The sequence below is a fragment of the Sparus aurata genome, chromosome 9 (assembly GCF_900880675.1).
Source record: "Sparus aurata chromosome 9, fSpaAur1.1, whole genome shotgun sequence".
Lineage (NCBI taxonomy): Eukaryota > Metazoa > Chordata > Actinopteri > Spariformes > Sparidae > Sparus > Sparus aurata.
Genome location: NC_044195.1, coordinates 19,275,948 through 19,302,445, shown reverse-complemented (window position 1 = coordinate 19,302,445; position 26,498 = coordinate 19,275,948). Strand labels below are relative to the sequence as shown.

The window sequence follows — 26,498 nt, the reverse complement described above, 5'->3', positions numbered from 1 at the left end:
AACTTTTTCAGTGCAGTCTTGGCTACATAGCCAGTTTTGCTCTTTAATATAAAATACAAATGCCCACATATGAATTTTATCTAAACAATCTAGTCATGGAAAAACATTTTCAGATATTTAATGCTTAAATATGGCAATTAGTTGCACACTAATTTGCAAAAGATTCCAGGAAATAAATCCGAACTGGAATAAACCGCTCAAATGTGAAGACATTACATCTTTGACATTATTACACTTGATTGGTGCTTCAAGCTCCCAGTCTGGACAACTTCCTGTACGGCTAACTGAGCTAACTAGCTAACGACAGCTGCAGTTAGCAGTTACTCTAGTGTTGTGCTTCCCCTGTTTGTTGTGAAAATTAGTTTGACATGTTGTAGTTTGGACGTTTTCTTTTTACTCATCTACAAAATCTTAAAATTGATTGGTTTATATATATATATATGTATATGTATATATATATATATATATATATATATATATATATATATATATATGTATATATGTATATATATATATATATATATATATATATATATATATAAAAATGTTTTCACCTGTAGTTTCTCCCTTTTGATGACAAAAATAACTGAATTACAAAAGGTACGTTAGCTGTTGCTTCTATCACACGCGGCTCCCTGAAGGACACGGTGAAGGATATCAGTTAGAACTCAGTGCTGCATATTTGAATGTCTCCGCAGAATAGCGGTATGTATATCCATCTAATATCTACCCGGATGCCATTGCTCATCCTGCATGCACAACAATTCATAAATCTGTGCTTATGTGTCTGAGTTGCCGCGGCTCCCGAGGGATAAACATCATTCATGTTTTTCGCATCAATCTGCTGATCTCGACTTCGCTCCCTCAGGGTCACACGGCCTCCGTGATGCACAACACGTTTGTGACGAGTGGAGCGGTAGTGAGATCGTACGCAAACATTCCTCTCCATCATGTTTATATCTGGAATGTGTGTCATTTTGCAAAAAAAAAAAGGATGCATGTATCCCAACATGGCAGCACCACTTCCTCATCCATCATGTTATTCTGTTTCAGCTGTTTTGACACTTAATGCCTCGCATCATTGGTCTGACATGTATTTGGTCACAGAAACATCACTTGAATGTTTAAAAGCATGATTTATTTTGGGCCTCTGCATCACTGCTAATCATCTGTTCTTATAAGCTGAAGACATGTAAACCACCTTATAACACAGTTGACATAAAAATCATTTTACAAAACAGTTTGTGTGAAGGTGTGCTGTCTGCACACAGCTCATTGAGGACGGCACTTGTCAAGTTAATCTCTGTCCAATCCAATTGATCTTGAAGAGATTGCGCTTCTTAGTTGTGGGCAGTGACAAGGTCCCCGTGGAGAGAGCTAATTCAGTGTCTCCGTCAAGTGCCACTTGTTGTCCATCCTCTCGAGGAAGCTGTTGCTGTTGGTGTTGTTTTATTATGATCACCAGAGACTCTTTAGTTGTAGTTTTTCTCAGGCCCGATGAGTCAGAAGAAAATAACATTCGCCATGTAAGTAGAGTGCTGTCGTCTCCACCTACAGCTGTCTGCTTTGTTTTTGCTTTGATTTCTGCAGCTTTAAACCTGTTAAGTGGCTCCCTTGGCGGATATAGTCGTTTCACTGAGCTGAATGAGAAAGCCCTTGGGATTGAATGCGCTGCTCTGAGCTATGCACGCACAGCTCTACAGAGATCCTACTTTTTTATTTGAATTACTTGCTTCTCTGTGATGTTAACAGGGAGATGTGTTTTTCTCTCTTGCTGCAAAGTCTGTCTGGTCTGTTTTGAGGCTCACCAAGAAGCTTTCTTTTTGTAGGACAAAGTAAAGGATTTCTCTCAGATTCTAGTAAGTTTCCACGTAAAGTTATAACATGTAAGATTAAGATGTCTAAAAATGACTAGGCCTTTGATGTATATTTTGTTGAGTTGTGTATTTATATAATCCCAGATGTTCCTAAAAGGGTTCAGATTGAGACAAATCAAGATTTTAATTGCGTAACCTTGCGTTTCTTTTTGATGCCTGTCGCTGTAATTTCTGGGAGAGTCAGAGAGGAATGAGACTGAAGGTTATGTGAATAAAACTCATGTCAGATAGATTTTCATCAACAATGATGGTTAAAATATATTTCCCCTTCAGCTCCAGTCAGCAGTCAGCAGTACTGTACGTTAACACCAGACAGTGGAGTTCACCTCCGTGGATCACTGCTGTAGTCAGGTCGATAAACAGGAGTGAGGATATATAAATGTTTAAGTCCCAAAAGCAAAAAATTAATCTCTGACTTCCCCAATGTTGGTAAACAGCTCACGATCAGAGAATAATCATATGAGACTCAGGGTCTTTATTCCTCGTGGAGGTCTGGCTCTGCACACGAGTCTCTCCTCCTGAGCTGGCAAACACACTCAACAAATGTCTTTTGTTTATTTTTCTTTTGATAGAACACAGAGGAATTTTTAATCAAGGATTCATTTTTCATTTTGGATTTGCCATTCATATGACAACATTTACATTTTGTAACGTTGATTTCACCAAAAGTTTTGTGCCTTATATTGTCTTCATCCTCCAGGAGGTCACTGTATGGACTGTATCCTTACAAGTCCAGCATGATTGGCATGGAGAACCTTGGCGATCCATCAGGTAACTGGGATATAGTGGAGACTATTGGTAAAGGAACGTATGGCAAAGTCTACAGAGTCACCAACAAGAAGGATGGGAGTCAGGCAGCGGTCAAAGTGCTGGATCCAATCAATGTAAGTCAGATAAAAGCTTGTTTACTGTGGAACATTTCAGAGAATCCAACACCACTGTTGCTACTGCATATTGTTTGTTTTCAGTTGCCTGTCTGTAACATAATCCATTAGAGTCTGTATACGGTGGCTGTTAAAGCTGAGAGATTCATGTGCAGATATTTGAATTGATAGCCAATGTGAAAATAACTACATCTTTGCTTGACAGCATAATGATCAGCTTGTAGACCTTGGACTAATGCTAACTGTAATGGGAGAGGAGAACCAGCTAGAGATCCATTGTTAGATCCATGTATTGCTCTAAAGTAGTCTTCTGTAGTATATCTACATCCTGTTTTATATTCATGTAGTCATTTAATGCAGTGGTTTTCAGCCTTTTTGAATTATAGCCAAACTGCAGTGACCCGTAATTGGTTGTTGGATGGGTTAAGACTGAAATCAGATTTTTTTACTTTTGTTTTATTTGATTAATTTTTAGAGGCCAGAATTTGGAAAAAGTATCCAGTAATTTACAAGACAAAAAGCACAAATTTGAGGAATATATGAAAATAGTTAATGATTTTGTGATGCTATATTGGTTTTTCATCTAAAATTAGCATCAAGAGCATCTTTTGAAGCTAGCTAAGCAACCGTGGAGGTGAGAATAGCAAATATTAGCATGCTAACTGGTGCTGATGAGCATGATAAATATTATACCTTCTAAACAAAGTTAGCATTGTCATGTAAAGCATGTTAGCATGCTGACATTTGCTTTTACCTCAGAGCACTGCTGTGAATACATAGAGCCTTATGGAAACTCTTGCATGGCAGTAAAATCTTCAAGTAAGCGTTCATGGAGAGGCCTGACCCTGCTGGAAAAACCAGCATAGACCAGCATATGTTGTGTTTTGGTGCTGGTATGCTGGTGACAGCATCCCATGCTGGTGCTGGTATGTTGATGCTGGCATGCTGGTGACCAGCATGGGATGTGTCAACAACTTATTTCATATTGCAGAGTATGAGGAGGAGTGAATTTGGCTGTGAAAATCCAATACAGGGCACGGAGTCAGGGAGGTTGTCATAGAACAACAAGTTTATTGAATACAAGCTTCAAACCTGCAAGATTTTGGGCTCATTTGATAAGTTAACAATTTTATGAAGTTTTTCTTTTGTATGTACACAAAATAATATCTTCTTTCAGATGTTGAGCACACATTTGTTAAAATCCAATAAAATAAGCCATCCATCTGACAGGTGTGGCAAATCAAGATGTTGATTGAACAGGACTCAGGCATAGGTGTTCCCTGCCAGCATGGGCAGGGAACTTCCCATGCTGGTGCATGGGATGCTGGTGACCAGCATACCAGCACCAGCATGGGATGCTGGTAATTGGATGCTGGTGACCAGCATCCAATCACCAGCTTCCTCAGCAACATCACCAGCAAGACTATGCTGGTAGGCCATCATAATTAATGGGACCTTGCTGGTGGACCAGCTTCTTCATGCTGGTTCACCAGCTAACCCAGCACCAAACACTAACCAGCATATGCCAGCATAGACCAGCATGGAAATCGTGCTGGTCTATGCTGTTTTTTTCAGCAGGGGAGCTACAGCTGCTACTTGTTATCTCACAGTTTTAAAGGTGCAATATGTAAGAGTTAGCCACCTGTCAAATTCAAACTCAAAACAAACAGCATGTCACAAGAGTAACGGCTAAATGCTGCTAACTGGAGCTGCCGTTAGCTAGTTAGCTCAGTTAGGTATGCAGCTAGCCACTCAGGGGTCAGGGGGCTGTCGATGTTTACATTGCTAGCACAGGAGATTTGGACTGTGATGGGGCGGGGCAACTACAATTCTGACACATTAAACCTTTAAGGCAAGAGAGAAACTACTCTGCTGGAAAAACCAGCATAGACCAGCACCAAAACCAGGACCAAAACACAACATGTGCTGGTCTTGCTGGTTAGTTAGGGTCCTTTACCTACCTGTAATTGTTTTAATTGAGGCTGTACCTTGTTGATTGTCTAATATTCAGTTTGTTTTGTGACCCTCCGTGAATGTGTTATAAGGAAATTGCTAAAATATAGTTAACTTTAATGGACCACTTGATGGACAGTTTTAAGTGTGTATACTGTTTCGCTGGATAAATAAGATCATTCAAGCACTGATCCGACATCAGTCTGTGTGCCTCCTCACTGTAAGCCTTTATTGTCAGTGCTGTTGAGGAGGGAGTTCCTCACAACCATCTATGTTGACAGTTTTTTCACAACTGCAAGCTCACAATATTGTGACAGGAGAGTTAAAAAGCAAAGACTATAACGATTGTGTTTCTCTTTATAACTGTGACTTGTCTCAGCATGTGAGCCATTCAAACAGAGTAAGCTGCCAGTACTTTTTCCTCCTCTCCATCTTGATGCAGTTGTACTTGTAGTTGCTCCCATGATATATATCAACGTCTCCCCTTTTCATTTATTTCCTGTCATGTTCAGTCAAACGCACACCTTACCGGAAAGTGTAGCTCCTGCATCGGCTCTGTCCTCCCTGTATACCCGTTCATTTGTCTGTGTGATAAGGACGCTGTAGTCTCTGCATTGGCACCGCATTGTGCTAGCGAGTCTTGGTCTGAGGCATTCCTGTGATTGTGTCAATGGAACAATCCCCTTCCTGGCAGTGCTATTCACCATGATGCTCCCCTGATGGCCATGAAGATGAAGCTGCCTCCTCTCTCATCCCTCTCCCTGATTAGACCACTGACACTATCACTCAGACATCCAAGAAGAGAAATTCTGCCTCTCTGACTGTTACTCTTCCCTTCCTCTGAGATTTACTTGGATAGAAAAGCACTTCCAAAAATAGTTTAGTACGTGCTGTCCCTTCCTTTGTAACTGAGTTTATAACCCTGTCCTGAGAAGTCTCGTTATAGTCAACCTCAGAATGTCAGAATGTAACACAACCTGAGATATTTGTGCATATATGTTGTTTTTTATTACATTACATTTATTTGCTTCTCATTTGCATTACCACATATCTGACAGTTATGTTCTAACTGTGCCTGTTATTGATTAAAGGATGTGGATGAGGAGATCGAAGCAGAATACAACATCCTGAGGTCCCTGTCCAACCACCCCAATGTGGTGAAGTTTTTCGGCATGTTCTACAAGTCAGACAACCAAGCAGGTGGACAACTTTGGCTGGTACTCGAGGTAAGCTCTTCACCTACCTGCGGTCTGTTTTTTCGGTTGCATGATTGTCTTACATCCATACAAATTACAGTTTGAAATTAACAGCTTACCAGTGATAATAGTTTTGTGTGTCACTGTGTCAGAATAATCGGACATGTTTGGAAAGGGAAATACACTTAATTCATTTATTTCCGTGAGGTAGATGAGAAGACTGAATCCAGTCTCATATCTTTAAATTAAATATGAAGCAACGACAGACAGCTGCTTAGCTTAGCAGAGAGGGTGGAAGCAGGAAAACAGCTTGCTGGTAAAAACAGTGGTACAGAGCCAGGTTATCTTTTTGCTCAGCTAACTGCCCAGCTGTTGGCTGCAAACTGGCAGATAAACAAGTTGTATTGATTTTCTGATCCAGCTAACTCTCTATAAGACAGCATGTAAGCATATATCTTATTTAAAGGTTGATTTTTTTGTGCCAGTGTTGCCTAGTTGAGAACCTCTGAACACTTGCCACAAGTCAAAATCTTCAAAACAGTATTGGTGTTGTGCTCATTCATGACTGTTTTCCACGGCTAGAGAACAATTGGGTCGATCAAAACTGGCACATCATCCTTCTACATAGCTAGATGACACTCTTGGGTGAGATTGATGCATTTGTATGGGATATTGTAAGTCAATTCATAGAAATATAACACTCCTAAATCAATGTATTTTATTGATCTATTCGAAAAAGTTGTTGACGCAGCTTAATTCACGGAAAATGACTTTAGTGTGGACACGTCACTCGCCCCTGATCACTTTGGCAAAAAAACAAAATTAAATAAACCCCCAACCTAGAAGAAAATGAATAAACTATGGAGAGCAACGTTTTGATGAGGGAGCAACTGTGTCATTTTCACAGTTCTAGTACGGACACGAGTGTGTGGTTAACCTGACACATATTGGAAACTGCAGAGGTTTTGAGCATGACAGTTAAAACAAACGGGGAAGATAAGGAGAGTAAGCTTTGAGGAATCATTCCATCTTTTGCTTCAGCCAGGCCTTCACGTTGATAGTATATGATACATGATATGATACATGATATGATATGATATGATATGATATGATGTGATATGATATGAAATCTAGCAACATGCGTGATTTGGTGAGTGGAACTAAGTAACCATAACGGTGTCCGTGTACAAGTCATCTCCACAGGCTACCCCTGTCACTCTTTCTCTCCCGGTACAACACTGATTGTGTCTGTGAGTCTAAAAATCTGGTTGCTTAAGTTAAACCCTTTGATGATTAAGCAGTAGTAAAATGGGCTTCAGTTTGTCACAGCAGCCCACCTACAGGACTGTTGATGCTATCATGCTGCCATGTGATGCTGCATGCTTTCCCCCGGTCTTGTATATATGTGTGTATGTGTGTGTGCGTGTGTGTGTGGGCTCCCTCTCCCCATGAATCATCATCTAGAGTGGTGAGTGATGGACGAGTCACTGGAGTTTCTCTGTCTCCCTCCCAGCTGTGCAACGGCGGCTCTGTCACAGAACTCATCAAAGGCCTGCTCATCCGAGGCCAGCGTCTGCAGGAGCCCGTTATCTCATACATCTTATACAGTGCCCTGTTGGTAAGATGGCCCGCTGCAAAGCTGCTAATGTTCAGGAGGAGGTGGGATGCAAACAGGCAGAGAGCTTGCTGGGGATTTATTTCCAGCAGGGGAAGTGTGGCAGGCAGTAATGGATGTCTCTCCTTCTGAACAGCTGTGGGAGTTCTTTTATATAGTTTGCACTGCTCAACCTTTGATGCATCATTTTCTCATTTATACTAATGACAAACGACTAATAATGTGACTGTGATTCATGCCGAGCACCTTCCTGCCCTCCAACTTTAAAGGGTCTTCAGCATTTGCACAACAACCGGATCATCCATCGTGACGTCAAGGGCAACAACATCCTCCTGACAACCGAGGGAGGAGTCAAACTGGTTGACTTTGGTAATGATCTTTATAAAAAGGCGATTTAACCGATTCATTTTTTTTTTTACTAGAAAGAGACGAATGCCTCAGGGTCTGAGAATGTCAGGTTCATCTTTTCTCTGAAGTGCCCTGTAAGATAAATGAGTCGTTTCTGGTTATTTGACTGATCTATGGGAAGTGTCAGCAGCACAATCCTGCAACATTGTTTGTGAAGGCAAACACAAGCACAGGATAACAGGTTTTATGTGCTCCACACTTTAGTCCCCCCTCTCACCATAACATCTTTTTATTTCATGGACCATAGCCTTAACCCGAGGCTATTATTGCTCATTTAAATTGCATTATTTGATCCTTTGCATATTAAAAGAAAGCTGTTATGGCAAATGACTTTGAGTCACCCCTAGGCATGTTTATGTCCTCTGTGTCACGGAGATGAAGTGGACCCATGCTGATAAAAATCTGTCCTACATAATTTGAAATGATTATAGCCCGTTATTATTACGGCTTGGCAGGTTGCCACACTAAATTATATACCAGGATTTATTGATTAATTCAAACATTTATTCGCCGTCATAAATTGTGTTTTTATCTGCAGAAAATTCACTCAAACAAACATACGAATATCTAGACCTTTTAATTATTAAAAGATTACATTTTTCGTGTGTTTTCTTTGTAGGTGTTTCAGCACAATTGACCAGCGCACGATTACGGAGGAACACATCAGTCGGCACACCGTTTTGGATGGCCCCTGAGGTCAGAGTCTGCGTTTCAGTTAACACACACTTGTTCTACATCTGTAATAATGCAGGGACGTGTTTTAGCACCTAATGCAAACATTTCAAATGAGCAAAATCTGTTTAAACGCACCATAACGAGGGAGGGAGAACAGCTCAGTTATTTTTGTGAGACTCTCCCCGATGTCATTGTGTATTCCCCTCCACGGGCGCAGCTCCTGAGGTCGCCTCAAGGTTAATAGCTGGGAGTCGGTGGCCCCTCGGCTTGCTCCTTGGCAGAAATGAGGTGCAGTGATTGGGCTAGTAGGGAGGGACCTCAGGGGCAATTAGAATAAGCTCAGCTGTAAAGTGTAGTGTCAGTTATAATTATTGACTGTGGGAAAGAGAGGCTCATAGCACCGGCAAATGAACTGACCCACCTTTCAGTGTTTAAACAGTCCATAAATATAGATGTTTGTACCTCTGCCAGATTTTTAGGGCAGTAGGTAGGAGTGAGTATAAAATTCAGCTTTATGATCCTTTTGAGCATAATTTCCTTTAAGTTATTACACTTTTATATTAATAAAGTGCTTTATTTCAAGAATCTGACACAATGTTCAGGTAGAAAGTGAATTAATCTCAGCTCACTGGCAGATTTCCTCATGTGTATTGAGGGAAAAAATGTTTAGGACTCAGTAACAGTCTAAAATGAGCTGTTTCAGATGGTCACTGTTGTGTTATATTGCCAGGTCATAGCCTGCGAGCAGCAGTACGACTACTCGTATGACGCCCGCTGTGATGTGTGGTCTCTCGGCATCACAGCCATCGAGCTGGCAGATGGAGATCCCCCGCTGGCTGAGATGCATCCAGTCAAAGCCCTCTTCAAGATCCCCCGGTGAGTCCACTAGAGGGCGCTCCTACCACACAGCTGGAGGCTGCACACACACAAGGACGCTGCAACACTGCTTTCCATTATGTCAGGGAGGACAATGGCAAACTGAATCTGACAGTGGAGATGGTGAAAGGAAAACAATCACAGCGGCTCTCTTGACAAATTGATAAATTTTTTATTACGGCATGAAATTTATAAATGCTGGATATTTGTGGTTTGATCCTTGTGTCTCGCTGCTGTTTGCATTTTAATGTTCCCAATCTGAGAGGCAGCATCTGCTGAATAATCAGTGTTTAAAATCTTTATCACCGAAAAAAGATGTAGCAGTGTTTGTCCTTAAAATTAATGCAGCGATTCAATCTGTAAAAATATTCACTGCTGGAGACGGTGTGTGTCTGATGATCATTTGAGAGCTTTAGTGGCTACACGCGGTTGACCTTTTGTTATCAGCACAATCGCGCAATTATCTCTCAGTTAGGTAGAGATATGCCCTTCTGATTGCAATTTGCATTGGTGATTAGCTCCATTCACATTGAGATGAGGCTGTCACCTCCTCCCCGTCACAATGTTATCTCCTCCCTGCCAAGCCAGAGGAGGAATATGGATGGCTCGTGTGGCAGGAATTATGGAGCAAACGCAGCATTTCATCAGCACCAAACTCAACCAGAATTTTGAAAATGATTACAAGACGGCTGAGAGCAGGAGGTTGGGGAAAATGAATGCTGCTAATTTTTACTCAGGCGTCACTTTTTTGGTGAAATGTAGCTTCTGTTTGGGACATTTAAAAAAAAAAAGCAACCTGGAACTGGTTGAGTGGTTTCTGTCAAGTGTGTTTCATTTCAAACGGCAGCTATAATAAGAGGGGGCATATGCATTTCCCATGTCAGTGTCCAATCCTATTTCATTACAGCAGATTTCCTTAGACCCTTTGACTTTAGGGGATAACTAGGATGTTGATAGAATTGGACATATATCTTTAACTGACATCCCTCCATCTCTGCTCCAATCAAAATATATATTTTGCCCTTTTTGGGATGAATAGGGGACCTTAAAGGCTTGGCGGTTGCGGTATAAATCACAGCAAATGCGCCGAACCATGAAATCATTCTGTTAACATGTCATTTATCTCAAATATATTTTCCCGTCATTGTGGCGCGGCGGACAAAATCACGAGGAAAACGCGGGGTAAATTATGACTCCCGTGTGAATTACTTTCTAAATAGGGAAATGTGTTTCACCTTTGGGTCTTTAGTGGCGGTGAGAGTGATTCATGACGAAATCAGAGAGATTTATCTTCGCAGGATTTGATGATCGCAAAAAGTTCTGGATTTTTTTCTATTTAACACGTCACAAACCATTACCAGAGAAGTATTGTCCTTGGGTGGTACATGTTTTATTAAACCATGCAAAGCACTAAAATATGCAATAAACATTTTCATCATTCTGATATTTTACAGTTATGTAGTGTAATGTGTTCCCAGGCTAAAGGGTTCACTGTCATGTAATTAATCTTGTGTATATCATCCACCTTATCATTCTTCCTCCTTGAACAACATCCAGATAGTAAACAAGGAATATACCATTCATGATATACAAGATAAAAATACACTTTAGTGGTTTTATGTTATACATTTTCTTATATGTTACAGCAGCGTGTAGTCATTCCTCTGTCACAATATAATTCCATCTGTTTGTTGTTCCTTGCCACAGTAAGCTCTCGCTGGACAGTCTCTCTTGTCAAGCTGCAGATTTAATGGCGCCTGTTGAGAACCAAATAAACACTCTGTGCTATCACCACTTAGACTGCAGGGGCTAGAGCAGCAGATAGCCATTAGGTCGTAGATTTGGTTGCGCAACAAGGAAACCTGCACAGGTTGAAATGATATTGGGGCAAGCAGACGGCTATAAACGATAAGAGGAGCTCTGATATTTGTCAGAGGGGACGCTGATGAGCTCCATGAATTAGGGTCACCTTGGTGTGCGGTCTGTTTGTGCCTCAGAAATATCCGATACTTGATGAGTTGTGACACACCGTCAGTTAATGCATATGTGTCAATCTCAGGTAGATCAATTTACCGTAGCTTCAGTTGTTTTAATTTTGAGTCAAAGGCTTTTGTGAATCTACTCTTGTGAATGACATATATGTGATGTCCATGGATGAAGGTAATGGAGCGTGTCAGAGGGTAAAGTTGTAAAATCATCAAGTGCAAAATTAATTATAGATACTCAGGACAAAGATGGTCTCTGATATTTAATATGCAGGAAGGTTAATTGCTTCTCTATGCTGCACAGGCCTGTAGTGTCCATGTAAAGTCAAACCAAAGTGTGTGTAAAATGTGTTGTAAAGGTTAGAGGCAACCGGCAAAGACGTCCAAGGTCGTGTTTATCCGGCCAGATCCCTGTAGATATTAGTCATATATTTAACAATACGTGTAGCTGTCTGAGCGGAGACCAGAATGAGCGAGCTGGAAGACAGATGTAAATGATGGCTTGTCAGAGACAAGAAAGGCTAATCAAATCGCAAAATCCAGACCAGAGTGCTGTGAGAGACAGCTCTTCATGGGAAAAGACTGAGTTAAAATCTGTGGAGCACAACAGCCGAGGGTTTTTTGATACTGAATGAAATATTTCAAGAGGTGAAAAATCAAGATGGGACTGAACTAAAGTTATGTCTGGAATAATATGTTGAAGCTAAACTGAACTAAATAGCACTGTAGAGAGTAATGTTAAGAGCAATTGCAGTTTTGTTTGTATTTCCTAAACATCTGGGTTTTTTTTTCCTGGCGAAAATTGATGTTGAAACATTTTTTATTCATCAACAACACTAGGACCAGCCATTAGGCTTGAAAGGGACAGCTCACCCCAAACTCAAAAACACATATTTCCCTCTTACTTATAGTGCTTTTTATCCATTCAAATTGTTTTGGTGTGAGTAGAAGAGCTTTGGAGATATGAGTTGTAGAGATATCTGCCTTCTCTTGAATATAATGGAACTAGATGGCTCTTGGCTTGGCAAAAAAGCCCAAAACATTTTGGAAACTCAACTGTGTCTTGTTGCAGAAATCATGAGCTGGTTACTGATGATCCAAAGATCTTTTTTACGAGCAGTGTCACGTAGGAACTCTTGTCTTTCTGTGTCAGCATGCAGACGGAGGCCTGCATCTACAAATAAATATGAGGCTAGCTGTCAAAGCTAACTAAACTAGCCGAGGTGGGTGCAGTAAAGGTTTAGATCCCACAATGTCAAGAAAAGATGTCTCTCATCCGTAATTGGAAACAAGCTTATCATAAACCAGTATTAAACAAATTAGAATTTTGACCTGATGATGCCGCTATGTGAAAGATGAAAGTCCCCAGACTTAATACAAAATAATACCCGAACCAGCTTCCATGAGAAGCCATCCAATAGTTGTACATTTTACCCAAACCACAAATGTGAACCTCTTGGTGGCTCTTCAGAAAAGTAAGGGAATCACCGATAGAAGGGAAAATCACTTGGGAAATGTTTATAGGTGATACTTTGACTAGCGTAATCAACAAGCTTTTTTAGTAACTGACGCAGCAGCATCATATCAGTCTTTAGAAGCATTAGCTAGTTGGGCTAAGTGCTATTATTAATGGGAGTATTAATCGCTTGATGGGATTAATCCTTTGGAGACCATGAATGTCCATCATCTATGCTTTTTTTTTATTTTAGCTCACATCACAGACATGTATATGTTAAGGACCAAAGCAGTGGACCCACTGAAGGGACCATCCCTGGAGCCCTGCTAGCTAGCATGACTATTTGCATACCAGAGTGCATTTGTCTGTATTGAAGGATTATTTCTCTGAGAGGCTTTGTCAAAGCTATTGTTAAAGAATTCTTTATTCATCAATAACAGTGAGACATTTGACTTCTGGATGACTGCGATTGATAACTTGTCAATTTTTCAGTCTGTCAAACACTGTCAGAAATACTGAGCCACTGTTTCTCCCAACAAGTTGCTCATAGCTCCTCTGAAATCCAGCTATCATTTAAAAGAACTCACATGACTATGTATAAAAAAAGTGTATAGATAGAGCGATGTAACCATACACTTTAATGTCACAGATTTCCCATCATCAGACACTGATGCAGTCTTGACCTCCTGACAGAGATCACTGGCTGGTTGGATGACTTTCCAATCATCAGTAAATGCTTGAACATCTCCGTCTTCGATGCTGTTATTTCACTGCTCTGTGTGGTGTCCGGGTCTGCAGCATTTGGGGCGACATGGCAGCCAAAGACATGATAAATGTAGTAGTAGTTCTCCGTGTTCATGCATGTATGCACAGAGAAGTGCTGGTGCTGTGGCCGCGGTGATGGATGAGCTGAAATTTTAAGTGGGTGGTCTATTCGCTGAATAAGTCTTTATTTTTGGACCCTTGCGCTCACTCCCTGTTAAGCCTGTTTAAAGGCCACGGTGTTACTGCTTTCGGAGACTACGTTATTGACAGTTTTTTTCAACCAAGGCATGAAACTTTCACAAGTTATTTTGAATCTTTCGTGCAGTATTATCACTGCTCAACTCTGGTTCTCCATCAGCATCACCATAACTTCCTTATTGCGCCAAGAAAGATAAACAAGAATGCTTTAGGATAGATTTACAGTATATTTCGATTTATATATGCTCCATAACTAAAGCTAAAAAGAAACAATGTTGATTCAAACCTTTTACAGTGTTTGTTTCATGTGTAAAACCAGAGGGCCGTGTGTGATGTCCAGTGACAATGCATTGTGCAACATGTGCACTAACAAGGTGGAATTCAGTGCTGCACACTGAGGAATTTTCTTGAATGAAAAAATAACAAAGCTTTGCATCATATGGGAAATAGAAGAATGATAAATTCTGCATATGAAATATCTTATTCAAATATTGCTTTGGCCTGATTTTTGTCTTCCTTGTGGCTTAGTTAGAGCCTTCAAGTGCTGTTGACACCTCTGTGATTTCGCCTCAATCCACTGTGAGGAACGTCTGACAGTACAAGCTCTGCCTGGACCTAGATTTGAATAAGCCATTTGTGTTTACAATATGAGCCAGCAGTCTCACAAATACTGGAAAAAAAAAAAAAAAAAACTGCCTGAATTTGCTAAGCACAATGAGCACAGTTGACAGTGTTATCAGCAGTGTGCTGCTATATTGACTCTGTAATGTATAAGCAATATGGTACAACATCAAGGCGCGAATGTGTCTTCGGGCTCATATTAGAGGTTGCATTGAAGCAGTCAGTTACTGGCTTTGATCTGCACTTTGGAAAGGATTGCCTGTCTGAATCCTTATCAAAGACTCGGCTAACTTAGCGCTGCGGAAAATGACAGATTTTGTACCCCAACATCCTCGTCTCCCTTCCAGAAAGAGGAAAATATGTAAAAAATATGTCAAATATGTTGTTGTTTAATGTGTAGCTACCTCTGGTGGGATGGCGATAAACAACATGAAGCTTTTTTTTTTTTTTTTTTTTTCATTTTTCAAATCCAAATTTGTGCGTTTTTTCCCCCCCTCTTTTCTCTTGAGCTCTGATATCCTACTTGTCTGTAAAACAACACATTTGAACTAATTAACACAGTTGATAGAAGCCTTGACCGGGTCTGTTGCTGTTTGCCTGACAGTGACAAACGGCTCAGCCTCCAGCTGTCAGACTGGCAGCTCCCTGTGAAGATGACTGTACTCGGGCCTGTCCAGCCTTGGCTCCTCATACAGACCTGCCTCCTGTCATGGCGCACACTTGAAAAGTATTAGCCTCATTATAGATGGCCTCCGTAAATGCTGCTGACAGAGGTATAACTAGCTCACATAACTTTTGGCTCCCAATGGCAGATGCTTGCTGCCAGACAGTGGAGGAGCTGTTATCATTTGTCACTTTTTCTGTAGCTGCCACAGACCTGGACCCCGACCAGCTCGTCCTCGGACCGAGAACTCTCACAGGAGTCTGATGGTCGCACTGCCTGCCAGCCATCATTTGTCAGCCAACTCAGGAGACAAGCTGAAAGGCTTTAATTTCCAGCCCTGATCATAATGGCAATCACTGTTCTCCAAATATTTTACTGACTTCTGTATGTGTGTTTTTGTTTCAGAAATCCCTCCCCGACGTTACGAAATCCAGAGGAGTGGTGCAGAAGTTTTAACTACTTCATCAGCCAGTAAGTATCCTATAACCTGTAACCTTGTCCTTTCTCTGTTGTAAATGTTCTTTTAAAAAAGGAATTGTATTTTCCTTAAAGGGTTGTGAAAGCACACAGTAGCAATTAAAGGTCCAGTGTATAGGATTAAGTGACATTTAGCGGTGATGTCACAGCCAGTGTTTGGTTTGTCTGTTCTGGGCTACTGTAGAAACATGGCGGGCTCAGAATGGGATATTTACAGCATGATGTGAAACGGTCTTCCAACATACTGTATTCATATGAGATTAATTCAACTGAACTGTTGTGCATCTACCTGTGAATATATGACTATACCATATATATATATATATATATATATATATATATATATATATATATATATATATATATATATAAAATATAAGTATAGTCTGGGGGCAGGATATTTTACCTTTAACTAAAACTTTGTAAATGAAAACTGGAACTGTCACCTTGAAATGTTTCACTTCAATAAATTGTTGTATATGATAATATCCATTAACCACAAAAAGTATATCAAACATAACATACGAAAAGTTAACATTAAATGTACATGAACATGTAAATGTACTGCAAATAAACAATTGCTACAATTAACTTAACAAATCTGCCCACAATTTCATTATTGGTATACACACTATTAATATTGCTATTAATATAAAATGTTATCGCATCGAATGGATAAAATCACAATAGTTTTCACAGGAGTTGTGGAGCTCAAAAAAATATATCCATCGTTTTACAGCTGCTTCTTTTACAATATTAGCTTATGGACACATATCTTTTTGGGCACCAGTGCATCACATTACATTGTAATAACACAGTTTGGCCACTATGTAAATTGGTTTCAAAGCCTGGTGCTCTTCCTGGGGTTGATCTGTATCTGCGCTCGGAACAGGCAGAGGTTAAGCCAAAAAACACGGGTGGTGCTTAAAACAGAAATGGGTTTGGGAAAATCTTCAGCCACTAGTTCATAACCTTTTTTTCTTAACCTGTAAAACTATTTATACCATTTTAAAAGAACGTGATCCGTCTGTTGGAAGACAATTGAATCTGTGAGTGAAAGTGACATTGAACATCTGCTGTTGATGTACACAATATACAGTAAGATGATAAACATTTACTTTATTGGCATCGTAAGTCAATTACATTTTCATAAAGCATTTTTTCCAATGCGGAATGATAAAACATACAGTGAGATAAGGTTTTTTAACAAGGAGCAGCTGAACATTAGCTATACTACAGCAAACAGCAGGCAGGAATGTGCATGTAAACATGGAGGGAATTGAAATTGATATTTTATAGCCAGATGCTATCAACCCTCTCCTCTTTCTGTTCATTGACTTTCATTTGTGTAAATCTGCCACGGAGGAACAAACTAATTCACCTGTTATCAGGTCCATCTGAGGCCCAGATAACTTATCATTTGCTCCACTGTGTGCAAAGCTAATAATGTCAGGGGTGACTTGTAATGGTCGTGCAGAATATACAACCTTAATATCTACCGTGCAGAGGTGTGTGAGTCTGAAGCGTAATGAGAAAATAAAATTCAATTTGTTCGGAGGAGTGTTTGTGTAGGCATGGTTTCTGGCTAACATTTATGTTTGAGGTTTGCGGTGAAATGAAATAAATGAAGAGGATTAATTGAAAAACAAACAGACCATCTGCCCTGAAGGTATTTTTGTTTGTCAGCTGAATTATTGATTGGACAGGACAGAGTCATGGCATATTACCCCTCAAACCAGCCAACACACACTGTAGTGATGCAGGTTTTTATACTTCTACTACAAGTGTAATTGCAATGCTTTTCATTGGAGGCGTTTTAGATTGCAGCTCTGTAATCTGTGTTAATGGATTGTGTGATATCATATCACAAATAATCTCCCCAAACAAAGCCCAGCCAAGTTCAGTGTGGGGAGGCTGGACAATGTTATCAAGCTTCGCAGGCTGTTTGTGAAGCTCTTTCAGGCCCCGGTGTGTGTGTGTGTGTGTGTGTGTGTCTGTGTGTGTGTCTGTGTGAGTCTGTGTGTGTGTGTGTGTGTGTGTGTGTGAGAAACAGAGGAAGAGGAGGGGTGTTTTTTAGGATAATGAATCCATCACCGGTGTCTACACTTGTGCAGCCAAAGAGCTGACTTCTGTGACAAAGTGTCCCTGCCGCTCAGCATCCCGGCAGCACAGCCCTGCTAATAGCAGCAACCTCTGCTTAATGTCCTGACGCTAATGAATTCATGGAATTAACTTTCAGAGTCGAACAAACTGATAAAAGAAACAGAATTTCAGTGTAGATTGGGTGTTAGGAATTAGATTGGTGTTTTTCTACTATCTGCCTCTGCCTGCAATTGTTGGTGTTGTAGCACACACGCATACACGCACTCATGCACGCACACGCATACATATCTAGATGTTGTAAGACTTTAACAAGTAACTGAACAGTTCAAATGTGGATTGTTGATGGATTCATTGTTAGTTTCATGGTTCATTATTTCATTGTTTTTGTCCCACAATATGAGGGCTGCAATTAATTATTATTTGTGGATCAATCAATTAATTAAATTTGATAGGAGTCTATAAAATGTAAAGCCCGACCGATACTGGATTTATGGGTCCAATGCCAACATTATAGAGTAAAAAATACAAATATTCCTATACATACAGAAAATCCATATAAACACACGTTTTTTGTTTTTTTTTGCAAATATCCCTCAAATGCGTCTATGAAACACTGTGAAAAACAGATGTAAGTGATGCCCGATATTTACAATATATCAGGCATCATTATTAATATTACAATTAACAATACTTTTATTCTGTGAAAAAAAGTTTGCATACCGGACAATATGTAATGTCAGAAAATGGGAAAAATGACAAAAGATGACATTCTCAAGTGTCTTGTTTTGTCTAAAACTCAAAAATATTCAGTTTATTGTCATCGAGGAGGAAAGAAACCAGAAAACATTCACATTTAAGAAGCTGGAATCAGAGTTAAAAAAATGATAACAGTTGGCAATTGATTTAATGGTTGACAACTAATAGATTCATCAAATAATTGTTGCAGCTCTACACAAAATATTTAAACCATCAGCCGTTAAAGCCACATTTAATAAGGCAATAATACTTGTATGTATTACAAATACAAATATTTGTATGATTAATATATTTCCTTGAATAAATAAGCTGATCTCAGAGGTGTTGGCAGCTAGAACGGTGGCTACTTAGAAAGGATCTGCACATATAACCACAGTTAACCAGTCTGACATTGTGCTGTCCTCTGAGGACTGTCCGTTTATTGTGTTTATTCAGTCATGAAAATCAATCAATAAAGATGTTTCTGCTCTAATCACAATGTATTTGTGACAGTGCACCTTTAAAAGTCAGTATTTTCAACTGTTCATATCAGCAGCTAATTGATGCTGAACTGTAGCCACCGGCCGCTATCTCAGACTCACATCACCTTTGGGCAAACACTGCACATCACAGATAGGACTCACTGCTGTGCCATCGCAGGGCTTGTTTGGACTTGGGGACCATGGAGATCGTGACCATGTGGTACTCAGAGAACAGAGCACGACAGATTAGTGACCCAGACTTTAAAACACTTGTAAGGTGTTCCCGGCTGATGTCGGATCTAATCCAGACAAATCAGCTTGCTGCAATGCTCAGGTGCTCACACAGTTTCCCCCTTTTAATTTTTCTCTGGTTCAAATAGGCTTTGACTGTCTGAAGTGTTTAATTTTTTCTCTGTTACTTTGTGATCACAAAGGTGTCTGATAAAGGATTTTGAGGCACGTCCATCCGTGACCCACCTCCTGGAGCATCCGTTCATCAAACAGGCCCAAGGCAAAGACGTGGCGCTCCAACAGCAGCTAGCCGCTCTCATCCTGGAGCAGCAGGAAGCCGGCTGCAAAACCAAAACCAAGTAAGCCGCAATGACTTTTCATTCTAAAATTGCCTTTGCAGATGAAATAATATGCTGCAGTGACATTCATGTGCAGATCTCTGTTGCAGCAGATGGGCATCGACTGAGTGGTGGTATCATTTCTGTCCAGTAGGGGGCAGGGTCTCATCTTCTTACGCTCAGGACTGATGATGAGCCCCAGTAATGGACATTACAGTGTGTGATTAAAGAGAAGTTAGAGGAGTGTGACTAATTCAGAAGGAGTGATTGTGCTGACTAACCTTAGATTAATAAATGCCATTTAGGCCAGTGGATGTGGATGTGGCGACTATTCTTTAGGGGAGTCCGTAGTACAGCATATTCTCCCTCCTGTGTGATTAAACTAGTGGATGAGTAAATACATTGAAATACTTATGTAAACAGGTGACATTTCAGCTGTACTGCATTCTCTTTGCTTTGTTTTGAACAATGATATCAGGGTTGTTTTCCTTTTTAGCTTATAGTAGCAGCTTCTAAGCATGTTCCTGATATTTTGATGTATAAATAATAGATGTGTAGAGACAATGAGGGCGATTTAATCAAAAATGTGTCTTGATGAATGGTTCACTCTCATGGCAGTGAATAACATAGCAGGGAGTCTCCTGTTCTATGCCGGAGAAATACTGACTTTGGCGATGCTTAATCTTCATTATAAAAGGAGTTCGCTGAACCTGCCCTTGACTGAGAGTCTTGATGTTGTGCCAGCTCTGTTTACTCCCGAGTGTGTGCAGAGTCTGAGCCTGATCCCGAATTCCTGTCCACAGTGAAAGTGGATAATGGGATTAGGAGCTTGTAGGGCGAGAACTGGGCTCGCCCGGTTTAGTCTCTCATGCCACAGATCAGCTCACAATGACTCCAGATAAGAATAAAGACATAGAGAACTTAAAAGTAGCTGCCGTAGGTGGAATAGTGTGATTTTTACTTCAAAGCAGGAGCGAGGTAGAAGCTAGAGATATGGAGTCGTTCTCTGAAGGGATGCGATGACGAGAATTCACTTTAGAGCGACCACATGTACATTTACACTATATTCAGAATAGAACATGAATACAAAGGCAGAGGAGGAAACACTTCCTGACCTGAAGCTTGAATAGTTGTATTCAGGATAAGATTGGTTATTTATTATGATAAAATATAGATATATCTTGTGAATGTAGATATTTAATGGTTTTTTGCAGTTTTGAGGATTGAGGTGAACCAGAAGTGTAAAGAACAAGGCTTATGTTATTCCATATTTCTTTTAATTGTATACTAATGCCAGAAAAAGACCAAAACAACAATCTGTTCATACTTATTTCTCTTCTGTCTGACTTTCCTGCTCTGTGGCACTCAGCCCCAGAGCCCATTTGTTCCTACTGAAGATATACATCTGACAAATATTACCGTTTTTGGGGAAAGTAATACAACAGCTGGGCACTGTAGTATTAACCAAACATTCCTTTATAAAGGAGCAAGCAGTGTATTTGCTGTGGACTATTTTCAGCTGAGGATTGATGCACAGTTGGTGTTTTGGAATCGGTTGCACGACCTCTTCTTCGGTGTAAACTTAACCCAGTTGTAATTTAGGTGTATAAACGGTGTACAAATCACTAACGCTGCTGTCAAATGGAAAATATGATCTTGTGGTTACAATATGGGAAGTTGTTTTCTCGATATAATACATTGTGTTGAAGTGAATAAGTCAAGAAAACCACTGCTAGGCATTGGGCATGTAGAAGCCGCTGAGGCTAACAGTTGGGAAGCAGCTGAGCAGCCAACAAAATGCAGGTTGTCGTTCCTCAGACATATTGTTTTATTAGTCAGACCCACATTTACAAGGATTGTCAATTAAATATAATACGTCACAACACTCCCTTAAACTGTTATATCAGGCAGTTTTACTTCAGTTTATAACACAGCAGTGACTTCCTGTGTATATAAAGGTTTCCTGGCATCAAAAATACCTTCTACTAAAGCATTTATTCTTACAACTCGATGTAGTAAATTAATAGTTGCTCTCTTATGAAGACTTCACACACAAACGTAGTGATGGATTTACACATAGCTGGGGCCTCACGATCCTGGTGTTAATTGACAGCAGCAGGGTTGGTGTATGTGGGATTGGCTCAAAATAAACCACAGTGCCCAGAGCTATGTGACTTTAAATGATGAGTAATAAGCTATTTTAGGGTTTGGCTGCCTGTTAGTGGGATCAATTCAGTTTTGCTTTTGATCTTCTCATGGGATTTCATATCAATTAGTGTAGTATAGAATATCACCAACCTTATCCTCTGAATTTCATAGAAATGACTTATTGTCCGCTACACACTGGAGTACACTGTGTACGAGCCCACAAGCGTGTATATAGACACATGAAATAAGCTATGGGCACAAATGCGGCTCTCATTTGCTCTCGTTCACACACTCCCTGGTGTCCCCTGAGGTTTTCCACAGTCCCATGGAGCCAGCTGCTTCTCTGTGTTGACCTCTGCCCACTGGGGCTCATTGGAGAGTGATAGGTCAAAACACAGATGAAGTGCAATCACAGCCCGTGATAATGGGAGATGTGTCCCCTGGGAGAGCTTTAAAGGCTTCACACAAACCTTGGAAGTGACTGGGTCTTACATCCGGGCCAGTCGGACTACTGTTTCTCATTTGGGTGGTCACTTTACAGCTTTCTGATGCATTATCATGTCCTTGGCTTCATACAGGCATGAGCGGATCAATACTCGTAAAACCCTCATAATAGAGAGCTGCCCTGATGACGATCTGGTCAACCTGGAGTTCTTAGATGAGGTAAGATTTAACATGTTTATCTCATCATGCATCGATTGGTCCAGGGTACAACCTTGTTGATGCTGTGTGTGTGTTTTTATCTCTTCTGCAGGAGACAATAATCAGCCATCTCCAGAAGAGGTACGATGAGCTGCAGGTGTACACTTACGTTGGTGACATCCTTATTGCTCTCAATCCCTTCCAGAATCTCAGCATCTACTCCCCACAGGTTTGTTATGGGCCAGTCAAACAACAACAAATGTTCCCAGCAGTTTCCCAATCACAACAGAAGTGCTGTAAGGCTATTGGCCTTCATTAGTGGATGTACAGGTGTTCTATATTCTGTATATACTTTTTTTTTTAAGTCAGTAGATTCATGAATTTGAATTTATTTTAGATATTTAAAATGGATGAAAACCTGATTCATGAAATGAAAATACAATTAAATCAGATTTTAGAAATACTATTGTCAGCAGAAACACTACAGCAGTGTCTGTCCTCCACTTCAGATTGATATATCTCAAGAATTAATATGAAATGTTGTGAAGACATTCATGTCTCCGACAGGCTGAATTCTGCTTTTGCACCAACATGAATCTCTGTTTTTAGTGAAATGTCTTGTGAACTATTAGATGTATTTTCTTGAAATTCTGTACAGGCATTCGAGATCCCTTCAGGAATTGTAATAACTGTTCATCCCTTATCCAGTGCCTTATCATCAGCTCATAGTTCTGTTATATTCAACACTTTGGTTTATGAGGGAGATCCATTGGCTATCGTTTGACAAAGATTTAGCCTCTGGGGGCAACAAGCGATTTTTCCAGTGTAGTCGGGGGATATCCACATATCTGGATAACTGATATTCGGGCAGAGACTTCCTCTTCTGTGTGCCAGTCATTGTCTACATAAATGGATATCCCTATACGACCACAGATAAATTAAGAAAAGCCGATAAAAAGCAAAATCATCTTTAGACCATATCCAATCTGTACCAAGACTACATTTTGGCCAATGCAATCCACTATTTCTGCTCTCCACATGGACTTTTTCTCTACATGCAACCAAAGCAAGTTCACATGTGATTAGTTAAGACAACGACTACAAATGGAAACCAGAAAGCCTCCACTACAGACATTAAGGCCTTTCCCCACAGATTCTGCATTCACATGCTGCCAAACTAAATAAATGGGGAAAATCTAATTTTAAAAATAATACTGCAAAATCTTGTCCAGGTGGGGTTTATTTGGGGGGAAAAATTTAAACACACTAAGAATAATGTGCCTTGTGTATGCATGTCCCTACTCTCAGTTCTCTAAGCTCTACCACGGTATGAAGCGAGCTGACAACCCTCCACACATCTTTGCTACTGCAGACGCAGCCTACAGAGGCATGGTGACGTTCTGCAAAGACCAGGTACTCTACAGCAAAATCATGTCCAAAATATGTCCACCTGCAATATAACCTGCTGATATTTTAGTCACTATAGCTGTGTCCATTTGTTTTAGTGTATCATAATTAGTGGGGAGAGTGGTGCGGGGAAAACAGAGAGCGCTCACCTGATTGTTCAACATCTCACCTTCTTGGGAAAGGTATAGTGACACCGTGGGCATCTACTGTTTGATAAAGACCTTAATACTTGTGTTGAATACACTTAAAAATATCACCACAGTTCATTAAAAGAAACATGTTGACGCTCTCAGGCAAACAATCGCACTCTACGTGAGAAGATCTTGCAGGTGAACCCCCTCGTGGAGGCCTTTGGAAACGCCTGCACGGCTATCAATGACAACTCCAGCCGCTTCGGTAAATACCTGGAGATGAAGTTCACACCCACTGGAGCCGTCATCGGGGCCAAGATATCTGAGTACCTGCTGGAGAAGTCGAGGGTCATCAAACAGGCGACGTATGTGCTGCTCATTCTTTTTCGGATCAGAGTTCCCTTTGTCATACTTCTGACACCACCGGCTTTCTTTTTCTTTCAGAGGGGAGAAAAACTTCCACATATTCTATTACATATACGCTGGGCTTTACCACCAGGACAAGCTGAAGACTTACAGTCTACCAGACAGGACGCCTCCCAGGTCAGAACAGCAGTTTGAGATGCACTCCTGACATCTTTCTCTTCCCATCATGGAAATTAACATTGATTGTCATAATGTTCATCTGCAGGTATATCGACAGTCAGCACCGCACAGTGATGCAGGACATCGTCTCCAGCAAACTGTACAAGGAGCAGTTTGATGCCATTCAGGAGGGCTTCAGAAATATCGGCTTTACTGAAGAGGTATTTTAATACGCAATCAAACGTAGGCTATTTGGCCGCAGATCAGGTGTGTGATGTTTGTATTTTTCTTCTCTTTTTTTAATTGTAGGAGGTCAACTCCGTTTACAGAATTCTCTCAGCCATTTTGAACACGGGCAATATTGAATTTGCTTCCATCACAACCCAACACCAGACAGATAAGAGTGAAGTGCCCAACGCAGAGGCCTTAGAGACCGGTGAGATATGATACATCAGGCAGTATGTGCTCTTGTATATTTAAAGAACTTGTGTGTTAAATGATGTATGTTTAGTTTAGAACCCAGCAGATCAACAAGAGATCCGTGACCCCTTGGGGCCACTCCTATAATAACAGTTGTGTTTGATATATAATAAACGATCCAAATGAACCAGATCACAACAACCAATTAAAGAAACATCCCAAGCAGCTGATGGTGCTGCCAGGTTATGGTAAACATTCTTGCCCATGATGCTAACATCAGCTAGCATACTACTGTTAACAGAAATGTCAAATTTCACCATCAGTTCTTGCCAAATAATGTTGAGTGCATCTCCCCACACATCCAGACTTATTTAACCCTCTGCGTTTGTTTGTTTTTTTCTTACTGCAATGTGATAGCACAGCAGATTGTTGCATCATACCTATTTTTGTTTTCTTTACATCTGCTTCCCCATAAGATCGCATGAGAGGGATCACGTGTAAGCCCGACTTCAGTCTGCAGAGCCATGAAGCTAGAGCGCTGAAGCCACATTTACTAATATTGAACGTGTTGTGTGCCAAAATGACACCACATTCAACACCACTTCTCTCAATCCTCAGCAATAAACTGAACGTGTGACATAGATATGTGAATAACAGACAGACAGATTCTTTTCTTTATAGTTTGATCATTGTTTCCAAGTTTCCAAAAATGTAGAGGTGTCTGAAAATCAAAAAACATTTGATCTACACAACAGTGATGACAGTTTACCCATGATTCAAGTGTTCAGGTGAACATTCTAACCTAATCACACACTAAATGACTGTGAGGCATCTATAATGATAAACTTGACAGCTACATATTATTGAAACATATTAGCCAGTTTTCTGTATTTTTATTCCACGCATAAAGACATTATTGTGAACCTCATCGTTTTGTGACTTATCATGGAAGAGACTTTGACATAACATCTACCTCAGAAACCAGACCAGACAAGAATGAGTACAATGTGCTTATGATTAGACATACTAGAACTGCTCTAGGCAAAGTTTAAAATGCAACAAAATGTTATACAATATATTGGAGGAAGTTCCTGTTCTGTCACTCTATCAGTTAAGGGGTCCTCAGCTTTAATGATTTGTTATTTTGTGACGCACTATGGCAACAAAATATTGGATGTCATGTAAGTGTTTGTGGGTACTTTTATGAAACAATGAATCAATCATATCTTATTACCTTAGAATAAGGGGGGTAAAACAAACAAAAATACAAAAACAAAAGTTGACAGTATAATATATACAACAATATAGACAGGACCCGTTTCCATTTACATAAAAAATGTAAAGAAGCCACGACATCCACAGTAAGAGATAGTTGGAGCTTATCTTTATGCTAATGATAAATGAGCTCTTGATTATCAAACTGATTAACGCTCTCGTCTTCTCTCTCAGCTGCGTCTCTCCTGAGCATCGGCCCTGAGGAGCTCCAGGAGGCACTGACCTCCCAGTGTGTGGTCACCAGGGGCGAGACCATCATCCGCACCAACACGGTGGACAAAGCCGCTGACGTCCGAGATGCCATGTCCAAGGCCTTGTACGGACGCCTTTTCAGCTGGATAGTCAACCGCATCAACTCCCTGCTGCAGCCTGACATGAATATCTGGTGAGTTCCGTGGTGGTGATGAACAT

At 40.4% G+C, this 26,498-nt stretch overlaps 1 protein-coding gene across 2 annotated transcripts in view; it reads left to right on the top strand.

Annotated features, from left to right (window-relative positions):
- Positions 1 to 26,498, top strand: part of myo3b (myosin IIIB) — a 77,562-nt gene that overhangs the window by 5,253 nt on the left and 45,811 nt on the right. Inside the window, exons 3-20 of one of the 2 annotated variants that reach the window (XM_030429235.1) lie at positions 2,578 to 2,761; positions 5,094 to 5,114; positions 5,806 to 5,940; positions 7,424 to 7,528; positions 7,795 to 7,894; positions 8,553 to 8,629; positions 9,339 to 9,484; positions 15,579 to 15,644; positions 19,405 to 19,560; positions 22,266 to 22,350; positions 22,442 to 22,558; positions 23,638 to 23,742; positions 23,835 to 23,918; positions 24,030 to 24,232; positions 24,312 to 24,410; positions 24,499 to 24,613; positions 24,702 to 24,828; positions 26,262 to 26,472. In XM_030429235.1, the coding sequence (XP_030285095.1) occupies positions 2,578 to 2,761; positions 5,094 to 5,114; positions 5,806 to 5,940; positions 7,424 to 7,528; positions 7,795 to 7,894; positions 8,553 to 8,629; positions 9,339 to 9,484; positions 15,579 to 15,644; positions 19,405 to 19,560; positions 22,266 to 22,350; positions 22,442 to 22,558; positions 23,638 to 23,742; positions 23,835 to 23,918; positions 24,030 to 24,232; positions 24,312 to 24,410; positions 24,499 to 24,613; positions 24,702 to 24,828; positions 26,262 to 26,472 (2,136 nt within the window). The remainder of the gene's footprint in view (positions 1 to 2,577; positions 2,762 to 5,093; positions 5,115 to 5,805; positions 5,941 to 7,423; positions 7,529 to 7,794; positions 7,895 to 8,552; positions 8,630 to 9,338; positions 9,485 to 15,578; positions 15,645 to 19,404; positions 19,561 to 22,265; positions 22,351 to 22,441; positions 22,559 to 23,637; positions 23,743 to 23,834; positions 23,919 to 24,029; positions 24,233 to 24,311; positions 24,411 to 24,498; positions 24,614 to 24,701; positions 24,829 to 26,261; positions 26,473 to 26,498) is intronic. The other variant, XM_030429236.1, reaches the window with a different exon arrangement.